Source organism: Balaenoptera ricei, chromosome 8 (assembly GCF_028023285.1).
Source record: "Balaenoptera ricei isolate mBalRic1 chromosome 8, mBalRic1.hap2, whole genome shotgun sequence".
NCBI lineage: Eukaryota > Metazoa > Chordata > Mammalia > Artiodactyla > Balaenopteridae > Balaenoptera > Balaenoptera ricei.
Window position 1 is genome coordinate 17,675,389 of NC_082646.1, and position 17,657 is coordinate 17,693,045.

A 17,657-nucleotide genomic window follows, 5' to 3' on the forward strand; every position below is an offset into this window, starting at 1 on the left:
CAACAAGTTCTTTGCTACCTCAAAGCCATAGTCTTGTATGCCTCCTACGGCCTCCTTCTTGTCTTTCTGGACTAGACTAAAATGTTACCTGATAAAGGCGAACTGCACCAGCCATTCTAATTAAAGTAGCCCTTGCTCCTCCTCAGCCCCTACCACCATCTGTCTTTACCACAGCACCTTTTTAATAGCACAATTAATTTCTTTCTACTTATGTATTTTCTGTCTTGTTCACTAGAACATAAACTCTATGAGGAGAGGGATATGTCTAAGTCCTGGCTGGACCCTCGATTTTTAAAACAATACACAGCACAAATCAGAATCTCCAATAAATATGTATTGAAATGACAAGTGAAAATGTGAATTCTTATTCATAAAATTGTTATTTTCTCATTAGCAACTAAATAATACCTGATTTCTCCAGATATTTGGACATGTGCCATTACATTTAAGTAGTTTGTTTTCAGAGAAGAAATTCCCAAAGCAATGACCATCCTCCCATATAATTTTAGAACTGTTTTTATCAAGGGGCTGTAACACTCCATTCCCAAAGATCTTTTAGTGTTTAAACTCAGTGTTTCAAAGTATTTGTCATGTTTTTCTCAAGAAACAGTGTTAACCACAGGAAACACTTAACTATATTCTTCAAACCTAAACTAGATTTAGGATTTAATTCAAATGAAATTACCTGAAAATTTTTCAGGCTGTATCTGAAACTCTAAAATAATTTAAAAACTCATTATCTGTCCCCCTCCCACTCTCCACCCATCTCCAGGAAGCCAATGTTTGAATATTGAAGACTTTATAGCTAAAGGTCACATAAAAACAATTTCAAAATGTCAAATCTAGGAAAACAAAGTTTCAAATAACAAGGAATTTGCAGCATTCCTAGAATCACTTGGGAAAGCTGTGCAAGGCCAAGAATAGCATAAAACACACGAACAAAGCGTTTTCCTTTGATGCGCCGATCATGAGCACATCACACAATTTCATCTCAACTAGACCACCATGGGCTTTTTGGATATCTTCGAAGTCTTTTCGTTTAATGACTTGCAAAAAGAATAATTTGGGTAGTATAGAATGTAACTTCTCTCTCTTCTACTCCTCCAGGAGAGTGTTTTGGCCAAAAGTCCCAGGCATACATATGCCAGTGATTCTCAAACTCCAATATGAGGACTGATACGGGCCCAGGATGAAGTATGTTTTTTAATCAATCTAAAGCACAATAAATAATAATAATAAGAAGGACATGATTGGATTTTACATAAAGCTAAATGTATTCCATTTAAAGTAACTGTCCTCCATGTAGCACAGGGAGATCAGCTCGGTGCTTTGTGACCACCTAGAGGGGTGGGATAGGGAGGGTGGGACGGAGATGCAAGAGGGAGGGGACATGGGGATGTATGTATATGTATAGCTGATTCACTTTGTTATACAGCAGAAACTAACACACCACTGTAAAGCAATTATACTCCAATAAAGATGTGAAAAAAATAAATAAATAAAAAAGAAAGTAACTGTCCTTTATTCTAAAATTATGTCTTTTTATAGGTTTGAAAATGTCTTTTATGAAATGATGGTGCTAAGAGATGGTATTTTCAACATCCTTAATTGGCAAAATAAAAGTTGACAATCTCTACAGAGTATCCAGATAATGTAAAATGTTTACTATTTATAAAACCCAAAGCTGTGTAGAACGAGCACTGACCGCCTGAGGAGGGAACAAGGTTTGGCCCTGGAGCGTGTGAAGTCAGCCACCACCATATCTGGAAGCTTGTATTTATCGTAACTCGTTCCAGCAGGAGCAATGTTTGCTCCTCTTCCACTCGAGGAAGGGCTAGGAATTTTCCTCACAGCGTTCCTAACATCTGTCCTATTTCTTAATTCTTCTGAAATTACTTTCAGAAAAAAAAATAAAATAAAATAAAATGAAATAGTTTTCTGCTAGTTGTTAAATGTGAACAAAAAATGACCGGGCTATCGTGTCAACCTATTTCACAGAAGACTGTAAAAGAATAAGAAGGCAGAAGGATATAACAAGGTACTTCAGAACTCCTAGAATAGTAGAGATGAGTGTATACGAAAAATAAATGAATGATTTGAACAGAGAGAACACAACCAAGATGAGTGAAAATAGAAAACTATACACAGTCTCCAGCAATGAATTCCACTGCTCAGTATGAATTGTGAGCTGGTGAGATGGAATGCAAAGTGGAAAAATTTCTTCCACAAAAACAAAATAGGACTGGGTTCCAGGACAGCCTAGGTTGGCCATTAACCTAGATTAACCAAGAAGTACACTTAGCTCAGAATTCAGAAACATCTCTCCCCCAATCCACATGGCTAAATTTGGAGAGAAGCAGCAGGCGGCTAGACGCTCCTCAGGGATATTAATTTGTTAAATTTCCTTTGTCTGTAAACAAAACCAGCAATTCCTCATACCACTCTGACGCCGACATAACAGAAAACACCACCCTAAATTACCCGCTTCCTGCCATTCCAAATCAGGGAAACAAAGGGAACTCACTCTTCCCACGGGCCCTAGCAAGGGTCCCAGATTCAGCTCCTCCAAGCTGGCTCCCGTTACTCCTTCGTCCTAAGACAGGATCATTCTGAAAATGAGTCATGGTCAATTACGCGTCCTTTTTTGTGGTAAAATATACATTACATAAAACGTACCATTTTTGCCATTTTTACGTGTACAGTTCCGTGGCATTAAGTACATTCACATCATTGTGCAACCCAAATTCTGCAACTTATCCGGGGTCCCCAAGGATTCTGCAGGCTGTATGTTTTCATTTGCACAAGAATATAGTTTTGCTCCACACTCCACAACCTTCCCATTTTCTAGGGCTCATTCCTAATGAGAGACTCTTATTTTCCAAACAGTAGAATACCAGTGAATTCCATTATAACCCAGGTGCAAAATTTAACCGATTAAATTATCCTTGAAGACCAAGTTAAGTCTCAGGCCCTATGCATTCAACTTGGCAAGCTGAAAGCAACTATTGCATTTTGCCTGCCTTCTAGTGGAATGAAGACTTATAATCCCTTCTTTTCTGCAGACTTTTTAACGTATATATTAACAACTTTATTGAGATACGGCTGACATACAGAAATGATATATTTAAGGTGTACAACTTAATGATTATACATATATATATAGTGGAAAAATCACCATCAAACTAAGTAACTTATCCATCATCTCTATATACCTCTACATAGTTACCCTTGTGTGTATGTATGTTGATTTAAGACCTATTCTCTTAGAAAATTTCAAGTATTCCTCTTCTCAATAGAAAATACTCAACTAGGGAGGAACTCTTCATTTATATCACCACCATCGCTATCGTTCTATCAGGAGCCATATAAGGCGGGGGGAGGGGAGGGTCAAAAGGTAAAAAGAAAAAAAAAAAGCCACATAAAATTAAAGGCTTCGCTCAAATAACTAAAACTCAATTAATTTTCACAGTAGATATACAGCATCTATCAATAGATATATAGCATAATAGCTTTTGCTTCATCAATAGATACAGAACATAACAGCTTTTGCATCAACCTGCTACATACGGCTTATCCTTGCAACCACCAACTTTCTACTATCCTTGCCACTTATTAATTTTTCAAGATAGGCATTCGAGTGTACCTAGGACTTTTCATAGACTATCACAAGGCAATCAATATGTCAAAATTTATTTAATGACAAAACTGCACTTGACCACTATAACTAGCTATTCCTTATTTTTTCATTAAGGCCTACACATGTTAAGAACACCAGTTGTGCCAAAGGAAACTATCAATTTCCCCATGAACTTGTCAGCTGGTTTATTAATAAAGGGATATATTGTTTTGTAAATGAGGAAACACAGGTGTCTCAAGTTCCATTCTTAATCTCCTATGGCTAAGCTGCCAGAAGAAAAGAGGGTCTCTCTTGCCCACAGGCTCAGTACAATGGCTAGATTACCATGAACACTCAAGGAATACTGACTGGAGATTATCATCACAGTACTGGTTCATTCACCTCCTGAGTTTAATGCAGGGGAAGTATATCTGGATGATCCTAAGAATATAGCTTGCAGGATAATTACAGCACAGACAGAACCACAGAACCACCAAACCACAGAACCACCAAATGAAGAGCCCCAGCAGCACGGGAGTGGCAAGCTCTGCTAAACAAACATACTGATCGTTTTTAAGGCTGTAGTTATATTTAAACCTATTTGCATTACAGTTCATTTCACAGAAATTACTTCCTAGACTCAGGACTCCCTTGTGAAATAGTTACCAGCACTATAAATTTAAATTTCTTATTTTGGAGCAGACCAATAAATAATGAACTAATCACTGAACCATCACGTCTTCATACAGACCTACATCAAACCAGACTGGCTTATCTCACAGGTTGCCAATTATTTTACTAAAAATTAACACATGCCCCATTAGGGGATAACAGAGAATTCTGCTACATAATGAAGCTACAGAACAGAGGATTAAAACAGCAAGCTGGCCATTCCTGTGACACAAGATTTAAAATGAACACCAGGAGTTAAGATTCTCGAGAAAACTAAACGGTAGGGCTCAAACAGTGAACCTGGTGAATAAACAGGCCAGCTGGGTGGGAGAAATCCCATGACATTAATAGTAGTATCTGCTTCCTCTGAACCGCTTTTTCAAGTCTAGAGTTTTCATATGTCTTCTTGCATTAGAATTGATAACATTCCTCAGAGCCAAGTAAGGACAGAGACCATCTTGTCAAATTCTAGTTAGAAGCACTAAGCCAGGTCAAAGTCACGCTGTTAGTGAGGTTTGTAACAGTCCTCAGCATCACAGTCATGGGCATTAAGTGAACACTGATTGAAGATAAAGGCCCAGGCACCATAGCTATGGACCAGAGCAGCCCTTCCCAGAGATCCTGGCCTGAGTCAATCTATCACCATCACGCATCAGCCATCCTGACAAGGTACCTACTGTGTACCAAGAACTGAGCTCAGAACTATGTGTAGTATGTAATTTAATCCTGACAAATCCTGACAAGAATCCTGACAATTCTTTGAGTTAGGTAGTGCCATTCTCACTTTATAGATGAGGAAAGCGAGGCTTCAAAAAGTGAACTTGCCAAAGTCACTCAGTATGTCACGGAGCTCAGATATGGACCCAGAGTTTGACTCAAGAGCCCTGTTCTTAACTACTATAAAATCCAGCCTTCCAACCCGCTGCAGTTGGTACATGAGCTAAAACCCATGCCATTCTGAGAAGTGGAAACAGCACTGGTCAGAAAAGTCAACAGACTTAACCTTTTCATCAACTCACGCTTCCTACACTTGTGAATTTGAGCCTTCACTTACTCATTTAGAGAAGTACCACTAAAGCCTCTCTCCACTCATAGGTTGTTGTATAAGGTTAAACAACTTAGTCAACGAAATTATGAGGTAATTCTAATCTATAGTCCAGTGACTTCTGTCTGTAACTCTCACATTAGGATCACACTGCTATGTTGATATAACGGCCATATAATCGAGTTAGGATGGAATCTGAGATCAGCACAGAAGGCTTTTAGTCCGGTGGTTCTCTAGGAGATGTGGGTCACCTGCGGGCCCGTCCCCATTCTGATTCCTTGTTTTAGGGGGCATCTCTGAAGGAGATTTGTTGTAAAGACAGATGATCCTAATGCACCCTCTGGCTGAGGACTAAACTATCTACTGTGCTCTAAAGTACATAAACTTAGGAGTCAAGATATTCAAACCAAAATCCTTTCTCAAATACTTGCTGACCATTAGACCTAGGGCAGCCAACTATTTACATTCTACAAACCTAGCACCGTGGCTACCTTGCGCATAATAGCTATTCAATAAGCCTTAGTTATTACCTACAGAATCACTGTCTGGTGGCTTACTTGAATTTCTTGAATGTAGCAAAGAGTAGCTATTGCAGAGCTCTGACAGTTCAGTAACTATAACTAACTATGAGCCCAATTTGCTTCTCTGAGCCTATCTCCAGTTATTCTATTCTTGACTTGTAAAGCAAAACAGAATAAGTTCACTTCCTATTTAACATAAGAAACTTAACCCACTCCTAATGGCATTATGAGCATTTAAACATTAGGCATACCACCTAAAAAAGAAAAAAAACCCATCATTTTCCAGTCATTAAACTACTAAAGAATAGATGGTACAAAAAGGGTTGCATTTCAATAGAACTAGCTTTATTATTTTTTTTTAAACAAAAGAAATGGTCTAAAAGCAAATACAGATATGTGCCAAGGGATGGATGTGACCTGGTACTTACAAAGGAGCTGCTGTGTCATAAATGAAAACAGTATGTTAGGAGAAAAATAATTTCCAGGTGCTGTGTCCTTGAATAATCAGGAGACGCAAGTGCACTGAAGGAAGGTGCTCTGCCAAAGCAGTCAGCGTGAGCCCAGTGGGAGAAAAAGAAAAACCACCAGAGGTCCTTCCAGAGAACTACGTGGTGGCAGCATGAGAACTGGCATCAACTCACAGTCTTCTCATTTTCCCCATTTTCTATAATTTTCCTCTTCTTCTCATCTGTTTTTTTCTTGAAGATGTTATTTCGGTAAAACTGAAGTTCTTTGATGCTTTCACTAATGTCATCAAGTGCCCTACAAGCAAACATACCACGCTGAGTTGAAATGTCCAAAACCCAGAGGAGATGATCACCATTTTGCAAAGCGTAACTTTTTATAAATAACTTAAGAACAACAAGGACTACTGTAAATGCAACTATCTGACATCATCAAGAAGTGGAATATTTCAGCATAGCAAATTTAAGTGCTTTGTTTTTTAAAAAATGTTTGAATAAAAAAAAAAAAAAAGATTTCTAAACTATAACAGATTAAAGTTTACCAAACTGTTCCATAAGATAGTGAGGTGTTCCCCAGGGGGAAAAAAAAGGAATTCCGGGGTCAAATAAATTTAGGAAAACCTAGATTAAACATTTCTTCTTTTGAAGTTTTTTGCCAAGCATTTAATGTACTGATGTGTTGTGAATTCCCCAGAGGAGGTTGTACTATATACAGAGTATTTCTAAAACTTAATCAACCACCTGTGTGGAATGCATATTAACAGCTCATAGCATGTAGTTTGGGAAACACTTCACAATACTTAATGACGTCCTGCACAAAATACAATCACGTACTCGAACGTAACTCGTGACTCCATCATCATAATGAACATCAATTATCAGACAGTACCTAACCACAAAAGAGGATCTGCCTCCCCTCTCGTGGTGATTTGTGCTATAATCAGTGGCAGCCTGCCTCCATCTAACAGCCTTTCTTCTCCTCCAACACGCTGTTTCTCATCTGTCGTAGTCTGAGAAATCAGGTAACCAAGATTACTAGAACAGTGTGCAAGTAAATCAATCTGCTCTGATTGTCAAGGGCCTCTTCTAGAGAACAAACTGCACAAACTTTAGTGCAAGAGCTTTCAGACAGTTATTTCTGTGGTTAAGGCAACAATTTTGCTTTCTTCCCAGGTCTCGGATAACCAGTGGAGAGCTGAAGCTGTCAAAAATACAGCCTCTGGCTAAATCAAGGTACACCACAGCTTAGCCACAATACTGAAACCCAAAACAAGATCTGAAAACCCAAAGTTCTTCTACAGCCCACTATGTGGCAAAACCTGACCAATCTTGATGCGAGGCTATTTATAGTCATTAGTTATGCCATTTGGCGTGAATATCTGTACATTTCACTGTAGAAACAGCAATGTGCTTGATTATGAGGTGCTTCCTCAGGCCTTGTTAGGGGTATTACTACCTTTCTAAAACCTGAAAACTCCTGAAATCCAAAACACATCAAGCCCCAACTGTTTCACATGAGGTATCCCAGACCTGTGTTATTGTGCTATAGTCCATGAAAGCCCAATAAAAAAACATTAATGCCAGGCTCTTTAGGGCAGGGACTTGGTCTTCCTGTTTGGCTAGAAGTGTACACGGTACACAGTACACAGTAGGGGCTCGGTACATGGATGAAACAAATGCCAGCTGCTACATCTCCCACCAAGTTTTATGTCCTTCCTCAGAGACTACAACACCAAAAAGTAAAAGAGGACTCTAGATACACAAGTTCTTTAAATTCCTTGTGTACTTCAGCCTAAGGTTGAAGACATAAAAAGAAACAATCTGAAAAACTACAAAGTGTCTAAGTTAGGCTAACTGTGTTGCACAACTGTACACAAAGTGTTCCAATTTTAAATGACTACAAATCCATATGCTTGATGGGAAGAAAATTATACTGCTCATTACTAGAAAAAAAATTAGACCGCTTCACATACCTACAAACTAAGTTATCTGCAAGTTTCAAAACAGCAATAAAGACATTAGGACCATACATATCTCACAATGGAATGTTAGAACACTGATCAGAATTCCTGATAATCTTAGCAAAAGAAGGTTATTTTTATGTAGTTGTCCTTTACTTTTCCCCCAAGGGAATAGAGACATTACTTCAAGCAGTCAGGAATTCGGGAGTTATGTGCGTGTCAGACGGCCAAGCACTTGGAAGGACCCAAACTTACCTGTGAGAAGCAGCCTTCTTTGGTGCAAATTCATATTCTTCTGGATACCAGCGTCTACATACAGCAAAAATGGAACTCTCAAAGGAAACCGTCTCAAATACACTGAATAATTACGTCCTTCAAGTAGTTTAATAACTTTGTAAAAGGCATTTGGGTTGTGACTATCGAGCTGCCTCCCTGTCTGGGACTCCACCTTCGTCCCTTTCCTCTCTTCATACTATAGATTCTCTTTGGGCAAGATCAACAATGTATAAGATTGCTAAATCTGCGCACTCCAGCCCAGCCCTCTCCTGCGCTTCTGTCATGGATATCCAACTGCCCAATGGACATCTCCACCTAAAATCCACCAGACACTTCCAACTCCACACACACATATGGTCATACTCATCATCCTCAACATCTCCCTTCCCCCATGGGCCAAATCTACTCTTCCTCTTATTTTCCCCTTTATCTTTGATCAGTTCCATCATCCACCTAACCACCCAAACTAGAAACGCGGGGAATCACTTTATACGTCCTCCTTTTACTCACGCCCCCATTCAAGCATTCAGTGCCGCGCTACTGACCTTCTCAAATGCTCTACCTCCTGCTCTCTACCACCCACTGCCATTTCCCTAGCTCCGCCTTCTCTCTCCAAGATGGTGAGAGTCTTTCTCATCTCCCTACCTCTTTTCTTACCACCTTCTAATCAGAATGATCTAATCGCATCACCTTTATCTTCCTGCTCCCGCCTATCTTCATACCTCTGCCCATTCTCGGGAAAGCTCACTCCTCACCTTAAATACCTGGAACACGGCCACTCTTCCTTAAATCTCAACTTGAAAGCTATTTTCTCCGTGAAGTTTTTGCTACCTCCCCATTCCCCTCACTCCAGCTGCCGGGTGCACCTTCTCTCGTGCCCACAATATTCTACCCGCACTTTCCCCTAACAGACGTCATCACACAGTACACTTCTCAGGTGTGTTTTTTACACATCTGTCAATGCACTAGACTCTAAGCCCTTACGGGCTTCTCATCTGTATGTTCCCAGCACATAGGCCAACACGTGGCACAGAAAATGGGTGCTCAATAAATTTTCCAGATTAATGAAATTTATACGGAAGATTTTTGATGTTCTTTCTCCCAATTCTCACCAGTTCAAGCGAGAATGGGACGAGGAAGTTATACACCCACTTGGCCCCCTCAGTTCTACACCTTTATTCAATTACTCTGTACAAATTCTCAAGGAAAACATGCTAAATGAGGCAGTTGAATGGATCCTAAATATAGCCCTTACCTGCACAGCTCTTTAACAGTGCTCACATCAATTATTCTATAATGAAGATGTTTCATGAACTGGGGCATGTATTTGTCAAGAAACTTCTTATCTGCATGAACTGAATTTCCTAGAAAGACACGAAGCATACCGCATCTGTGTATTTCTAGTAGTATACAAAAGGATATACAAATTCACAAACTGTATTTAATTGGAGGTGTTTTTTTAAAGAATTCAAACAATTCCTCAAAGCATCTCAAAACTTCGAAATTAGGTTTGAGTGTATCTGATTAGATTACAAGTGCAGATTTCGGAGTATTTAGACAGTTTAGCTCATAATAAATTTGTAAATGGCCTCTTTATGGACAAAAGGATGAATCTATCATTCCACATACTAAAAATAACGCTCAAATCTGTAACTTCTTTAGATAATACCACATGCACAAATTTTCTCCCAGTATCACAAAATCTACACCACTAACACTAAAAGTTTAACTGTAGATAAACTCATAAGTAGATAAGCATTTATTTACATTTCAATTTTAATCAATCATATCCACATTCATGTTTCCACACAGTAATTTATATTAAAAACACTAAATTTTAAATAAGAACTTTAAAACAGACACCAGCTGCATTGGCTAGGGGGAAAATTGATACAATACATGCTATATAGTACTTAAAGTCAAAACTTTTTTATGAGTATTTAAGGGAAGTGTTAGTTACTATACCAGCTTACATATACAAATACAAACACACCACCGGACGGCCATTACCCTCCCTTTGACAATGGCAGTCCCTTCAAAATCCTAGCAGAACTGGCCTAGTTTCTTTAAAAAGGCAATGTCACAATGGGAAAAAAAAAAGACAGGTGCACACTTTGGATTAAGAGACTAAAGCGACATAATAACCAAATGAAATGCGTGAGTCTTGACTGAATCCTGGTTAAAAAACAAACAGACATTTCGGATGTGGACTAGTGATCAGATGATGTAACTGAATTGTTTTTAATCGTCTTAAATGTGACAATGATATTGTGGTTACTTAAGAAAATGTCCTTATGCTTAGGAAATTCTGGGTGAACTATTTAGGGATGAAGTGTCATGATGCCTGCAATTTACTTTCAAATGTCCAAAAAAATAGACAGATAAACATGGCACAAGGTGAACAACTACTAGATCCAACTTTTCTGTATATTTGAAATTTTTCCATAATAAAAATAGGTGGAAAACTTTTATTGAGTTAATCTGGGTATCCCAGATCTCATGTCAGTTTTCGGGGCATTTTCCCCGATATTCATGTATAAATTACAAAAGGAAATTTGAGCAACAAAAAGTAAGATGGATAATCCAAATCAGGATTAAGTGGAAGGCACGATGATCCTGGCTGATCGTTCTGGAACCGCAGTCTCTTGAACCGCTACGATGGAAGACTATCTACAAGGCAGACATAGGACTGGATTTTACCTGCAAGTGGACAGAGCCCCGGAGGAGTCAGCTGTCGTACAAAGGACAGAAATTCATACTCTGCCTGCTGCAGTGTCATTGTACTCTCCTTCACTGCTTTGGTTAGACCAGACTGCAAGAGAGAATCCCCAGCCCCACCAAGACACATGAAGTCAGCGTTCAAAGGCATCCAGATATGAAACTTCACTTCTAAAATGGGCAAATATAACCACAGATGGACCATTTACAGAGCTCAAGTTCACACTGAAACTGCCATCTTGGCACCGATTTTTTTCTTAAAGAATCCAAGTCAGATAAGCTATGTTCCTGATTGTTAATAGCATTTCCACACAGTCAGAAAAGATGGCGCTCAAAGTCCAAGGATATAACCTCTGGGAAGAACCAACTTAACAGGAGAGCGGCATTCTCCCTTCTCTGAAAGTTGATCGTCTAACCTTATCCAAAAGACTGACTTGAGCAATACTTGATAATCCGCAATGTGCTCGCGACAGACTGAATGCAGGAGAGGAAAAAAGAGGACATTCAGGAGAAGATGGTCTCGAGAGGTCCCAAAGATGAAAAGTGAACAAGCAAGCAGTTTCCCAGGCTCGCCAAGCAATCTTCCTCTACCCCTTTTATGGTAATGTTACCTTCCCATGATGCTCCTTACACCAATCTGACATGCTGTCCAGTAACTCATCTGGCTGTTTTATAATCAGGTTAGGACCCTGTGGATAGGAAAAACTGTTATTCATCCAGAATCAATGGGGATAAGCTTGGTTTCTCAGTTTAACTGCTTTAGGAATTACATATATATACTAGAGAAGGGAAGAAAGATGAGGGACTTTGTTAACTCTAAAAGTGGTCCTCGTTCATTCCAGCACTATTTATGACGACAAAAAATAATGAACGAACACACACATAACACAACCGAAAACTGAAATGCCTATCAACAGAGGACACAGGTATCCACCAAAGGTCAGCAAACTATAGCCCCAGCCTGTGGCTTTTTTTTCTTTTAATTGCCAGCAAGCTACAAATGACTTTTACATTTGCAAATGGTTGTAAAACAAACAAATATGGGACAGAGAGGTACGTGGCACTCTAAGCCTAAAATACTTAATATCTGGTGTTTTTTAGAAAAGGCTTGCCAGCCCCTGACTATGAAAAGTGTCTATACTGCCAAGTGAAAAAAGCAAATTGCAGAACAGTGTACGCATGCTTATGAGTTCACTTATACTTGATTTAAAAAAACACACATTTGTATATGCATGGAAAATACTAAGAAAATACATAAAAGTTGGGGAGTGGGATGAGACAGGAGAAGAACAGCACAAAAAAACAACTTACTATACATAATATTTTGCATAAAGCTATACTGTTTACTTTTAACAGCATTTTCACATTAAAAAGTTCAAAAAGTAATTGGTGACATGTGAAAGATTGAAAAAAAAAAAAAAGTGATGCTGGAATTCTCAGCTCCACTTAATAGAACATTCAACTGTGAGTCAGATAGAATCCCAGCAGTAGCAGAAGCTCAACTTGTGGCTGTAAAGCAAGTCACCTTCGGCTTAGTTTTACCTTCTGTACCATGGAGATAACAGCACCCCCCCAACCCCTTCCCTCACAGGGATGTTAACAGGATAAAAGAAATTATAGATATGAAAGTTCTTTGAACTCTCTGGGAAAGAAAGATTCTCTAAATCCAAGGTATGATTACTACTAAAGCGGTAAAAGTACTTTGCAATTAGTGAGAGGAATGGCAAGAATTTGACTAAAATATGCCTGACAGCTACAACTAACAAGGAGTTTTAGCCAAACAAGAAAACTGGTGACGGCAATCTCCATGAAGAAGCAAAAAATTTGCTCTGATAACTTTTTTTTTTTAACTGAAGTATAGTTGATTTCCAATGTTGTGTTAATTTCTGCTATACAGCAGAGTGATTCAGTTTTACATACATATACATTCTTTTTTATATTCTTTCCCATTCTGGTTGATCTCAGGATATTGAATATAGTTACCTGTGCAATACAGTAGGACCTTGCTGTTTTGATAACATATTTTTTAAGAAACCAAAAACCTCATATTGCAAAACACAATTCTAACAAACCATGATGGAAAAAGCCAACGACTATCAACTTAAGGCTATTTAACTTACTCTAGATCCCAGTGTGGCCCACTAAGCTACTTACGGAAAAATTTCCAGGTGGGATGTCTGTTCTTCTAGCGTAAAACATTTTCCTCAGACTCATATACAAGAATAAAACATATATTCCATAGAACTGACACTTCAGTGTTAACAGCCCCTAAGCAATTTTTTTTTTTTTACATCCTTATCCTCACAGGAATAAAGATGCAGATGTAGAGAATGGACTTGAGGACATGGGGAAGGGGAAGGGGAAGCTGGGATGAAGTGAGAGAGGGGCATGGACATATATACACTACCAAATGTAAAATAGATAGCTAGTGGGAAGCAGCCGCATAGCACAGGGAGATCAGCTGGGTGCTTTGTGACCACCTAGAGGGGTGGGATAGGGAGGGTGGGAGGGAGACGCAAGAGGAAGGAGATATGGGGATATATGTATATGTATAGCTGATTCACTTTGTTATAAAGCAGAAACTAACACACCATTGTAAAGCAATTATACTCCAATAAAGATGTTAAAAAAAAAAATCCTTATCCTCATCAGACTGGGTCTATTTACAAATGCCACCCTCATGTGCAGCTGTGTGACTACAGACCCAAATTTCCTCCAGGGTACATATCAACTAACTGGTCCATTAAACTGTCAGTATGTCACATTATATCAACAGTCTAAGGGAAAAACTCTTCTTCAGACAAGGGTAAGTAGGGCTGGTGAATAAACACACTTCTCTTCACTATTCATATCTAGGAAATTCCAAGTGACAGGAAAAAACAACCAAACCTAAAACTCAAGGTTCATATAAAAGATTTTTTGTTTCTTTTGTTTTGGAAAAAAAAGAGGTAGTTGCTACAGTGAGATACAAAGTCTCATGATTCCCCTCCAGCTGATGTATCAGGAGGTACTCCGATATATGCCTGGTACTCCATGAAAGTAGCAATTCATCTAAAATGGTTCCTCCCCTCTCTTACCTACCCAGGAAAATAAGTAGAACTCTTAACTGTAGACTTGTGAAATTTATCCAGTGCCAGTAGCACATCAATCCGACCCTCTGGAAACTTATTTTAACAAAACTGTCTTTCCCCAAAACATCCCTACTGTGTTCCTATTCTAGAGTTTCTCACCACCTCCGAATACTGCTGACAATATGACACAGAGTTATTCAGGGCCCAGGATTTCACCCTCTACCAATCACACGTTCTCATACGCTTATTAAATGCTTTGTGAGTGGCCAAAAGGCAACAGGTGTGTTTTATTTGTTTTGCTTAATGTTTCAGTTAAAAGCAGCATGTTAAAACCTTAATCATGCCCAATATGTCAACAGGAGGATATTTTATGATTCTGTATCAACAGGAATTCTAAAATCTTAATATAGATCTAGACGAATCACATGTCCTAGCTGAAAAGGTAGAAACTGGATATATGGAGTTATAAGCTAAGCTATATATAAGCTAAGATTATAATATAAAGAAGTCAACTTTGGCATGAGTCACCAATCCTGGTGGGACCACAGTCAAGTGTCTTATTGGTTGGGAGCACTTTACTCAGACTGCTTGGGTTAAACTCCTGGCACTCCCAATAACTAGCCAGGTGGCCTTAGGCAAATTACCCAACAACTGTCTGCCAAAGCGTCTCTCTCTATATAGTGAGTATAACAGTACCTACCTTATAGTTGCTGTGAGGATTAACAGTGAATACATGTAAAGCACTTAGAACTGTGCCTGGCACACAGTAAGCTCTTAGCAAATGATAGCATTTATAGTTCCTAATTTTGGGCAGTACTATAGAAAATTCCTAGGCTCTGAGATGGATTACTTTGGTTCTCGTACCAAGCCCACCATGACCTAGAACATTATTTTGGACCTTAATCTACAGGGACCTCAGTTTTCTTATCTTTTAAATAAAGAGATGGGGGGGGGCACCAATCTTTAGATTTCCAAAACACTCTAAACAGTATGGTTGTATTACAAGGCATAACCTACTTCAGCCAAAATGTTGAGATCAGAGTCAGTTATCAGACAGGCCATCTCAATAATCTGGTCCTTCTCAATGTCCAATCCTGTCATCTGCAATAAAAAATACATCACACACACGAAACCGTCTTTCTGGCCTACTGTATCCAAGTTTATTTAACAGGACATCCCTCAAGCATATTCAATTTATATCCCACAGCCAGGATAAAAGAGACAAGAATGCTCCTTGAGCAAGTCCTCAAGGCACTCATTATGAGTTATTTACTCAATAAACATTTACCAAGGGCCTGCTACATGCCAGGCATCACAGTCCTACTCTGGGGCCGATGCAAAGTAAGCAAAATTGAGTGCTGACAGCATTCAATTTTGGAAGAGTTAGATAACTAACATTACTACATCTCTGCAGAGTGTACAAAGTTTTTATGTTAATTACACCACTTGATCTTCATCACAATCTAGTGTTATGATCCCCATTTCATATATGAGAAAACTGAGGCTCAAGGGAGAGGGGAGTGCTTGGCTGAGTATGGAAAACCTAAAGGGATCAGAACCGGGTTGTAGTGCTAACCTCAACCTTCACTAAATGCGCGACCTTGAATGAGCTGAGTCCTCTCTCTGGGCCTCAGTTTTCTCCTTTAGGGAACGTGGGGTAAGGCTGAGTCATCCCCGGAGTCCCGTCTAGCTCTAACAACCTAAGGTCCTGGGAGACTGGGGAACTGGGGTCTAGCACAGCCATTGTGCGCACCCCTACCCCCGTGACCCTGAGCCCATCAGAGGGTTAGGGAGGTCCACATCTGGGCGGAATTGGGGGCTAGGGCAAGCCATATGGATGACTCCACCCTCTGGAAAATAAACTCCACAGTCCGGCACAATCCCCAACACCCGCAGGACTCCTGCCCCCACCCCCGACCTGCCCCGCGCCGTCCACAGCCGGGAGGCGCTCACCTGCCACACCTGAGACCCAGACACTGCCACTCTCCCCGGACAGGCTCGGCTACTCTGTCCCACGCGCGAAACCTCACTCGTCTCCCCTCACGCCCCACCGCCCTGACTCACCTCCAGGTCTACCCAGACCATCCGCTGAGCCATGCTCTCCCCAGCCGCCATGGCTGCGCCAGCTTCACGGACACCCCACGCCCCGAACGACCCTCGAGTCCCACCCACACCTCGCAACAGCCTGGAACCCAGGGAGCCGCCTAGCATCACCCGGCACAAGCCACCCTGGCCCCAGCCTCTCAGCCGGCGCTGGCGCAGGCGCGATGGTCGCTAAACGTCGCAAACCCGCGGGGAGGTGCAGGAGCAAAAACCGCAAGTCCCAGCATCCAGTGCGCCGGCTGGCCCTGAACAGTCCGGCTTAGCTGCCGAATGGGATGATGGGCCTTAGAGTCTTGTCTGGTGTTGCGCCCGATATCCCCGCCCCCGCCACGTGTTTTCGGATGTTAGTGGACGCGCATGTTTTTCAGAACTAAGTTTATTCGTTTCCAGGAGTTATTTCCTGAATTTGGATTAGTTGTAAATCGCCTAGTTGAGGAGGAACGCTGTTACTTTGTTAAGTCGAAAAAGACCTGGTTACCGGTTTGTTTTTTTTTTTAATGTATCTTTTTTGCTTTTTTTCCCCCTTCTTTTTACTTACTTGCAACTCCACTTCACACACTGGGGATTTTTCTCATTTACATGAAACAGCAGGGCGGTGTGCTTTTTTTCAGGCCAGAAGACCATTTCCGCTATCAACAAGTCCTTTAGAAATCCTTAAATGAGATCTTATCCGAGAGATCACTTAGCACGCTTTAGGTGCTGACTAAAAGTCCCTTTCCTTCATAGGCAAAAGGTTACCTCTTATTCCTTACTGAGGGGCTTGCCGTGGTCTGTGTTTCAGTTCAGCTGTTAGGTGTCGGTGGTAATGACTTCCTAGTCCACCCTTACAAGTTCTCAAGGTTAAATCTCGTCCTTGTATAACGAATCTATGCAGTAAATTAAATGAACTAAAAACAGCTTTGCCCGCTCTGCAATCTGCTTTGGTTTTGATCAAAGTATTTTTAATCTCCTCCACTAACAGCTATAGTTTCCATTATTTCCAAGAATAGAGATGGCCACCAACAAGATCTTTCGACCCTGGAGTATCAAATTGCATTGAGTCTCTTAAACCTTTGGCTATTCAGTGGCAAGTCAGGGTGCTGAGTGCGACATTGTTACAAACATTTGGTCTCAGCCTGGAATTATATCCTCTGTGTATTTTTCTGAAAGCCGTATTGCCACTAATTACAGAGCTGGTGGTCCATCGTGTAGTAATTCATACCTGGTGAGC

At 40.2% G+C, this 17,657-nt stretch overlaps 1 protein-coding gene across 1 annotated transcript; it reads right to left on the reverse strand.

The window, feature by feature from the left end:
• Positions 1-6,177: 6,177 nt before the first annotated feature.
• REXO2 (RNA exonuclease 2) lies at positions 6,178-16,609 on the reverse strand. The gene is made up of 7 exons (XM_059930352.1): positions 16,409-16,609; positions 15,362-15,445; positions 11,885-11,962; positions 11,256-11,367; positions 9,811-9,919; positions 8,535-8,588; positions 6,178-6,616 (listed from the first exon to the last, which is right to left on the reverse strand). Exons 1-7 carry the CDS (start codon positions 16,553-16,555, stop codon positions 6,487-6,489), a joined length of 714 nt encoding a protein of 237 aa, XP_059786335.1. The 5' UTR covers positions 16,556-16,609; the 3' UTR covers positions 6,178-6,486.
• Positions 16,610-17,657: the final 1,048 nt, after the last annotated feature.

Bases quoted from the DNA above. Each gene is read 5' to 3' on its own strand.
- REXO2 (XM_059930352.1), bottom strand. From the start codon at position 16,555: ATGCTAGGCGGCTCCCTGGGTTCCAGGCTGTTGCGAGGTGTGGGTGGG. The intron at 15,446-16,408 runs GTGAGTCAGGGC...TTTTTATTGCAG, and splicing joins TGGTCTGGGTAGACCTGGAG to ATGACAGGATTGGACATTGA. The intron at 11,963-15,361 runs GTAGGTTATGCC...TCCTATCCACAG, and splicing joins ATCTCAACATTTTGGCTGAA to GGTCCTAACCTGATTATAAA.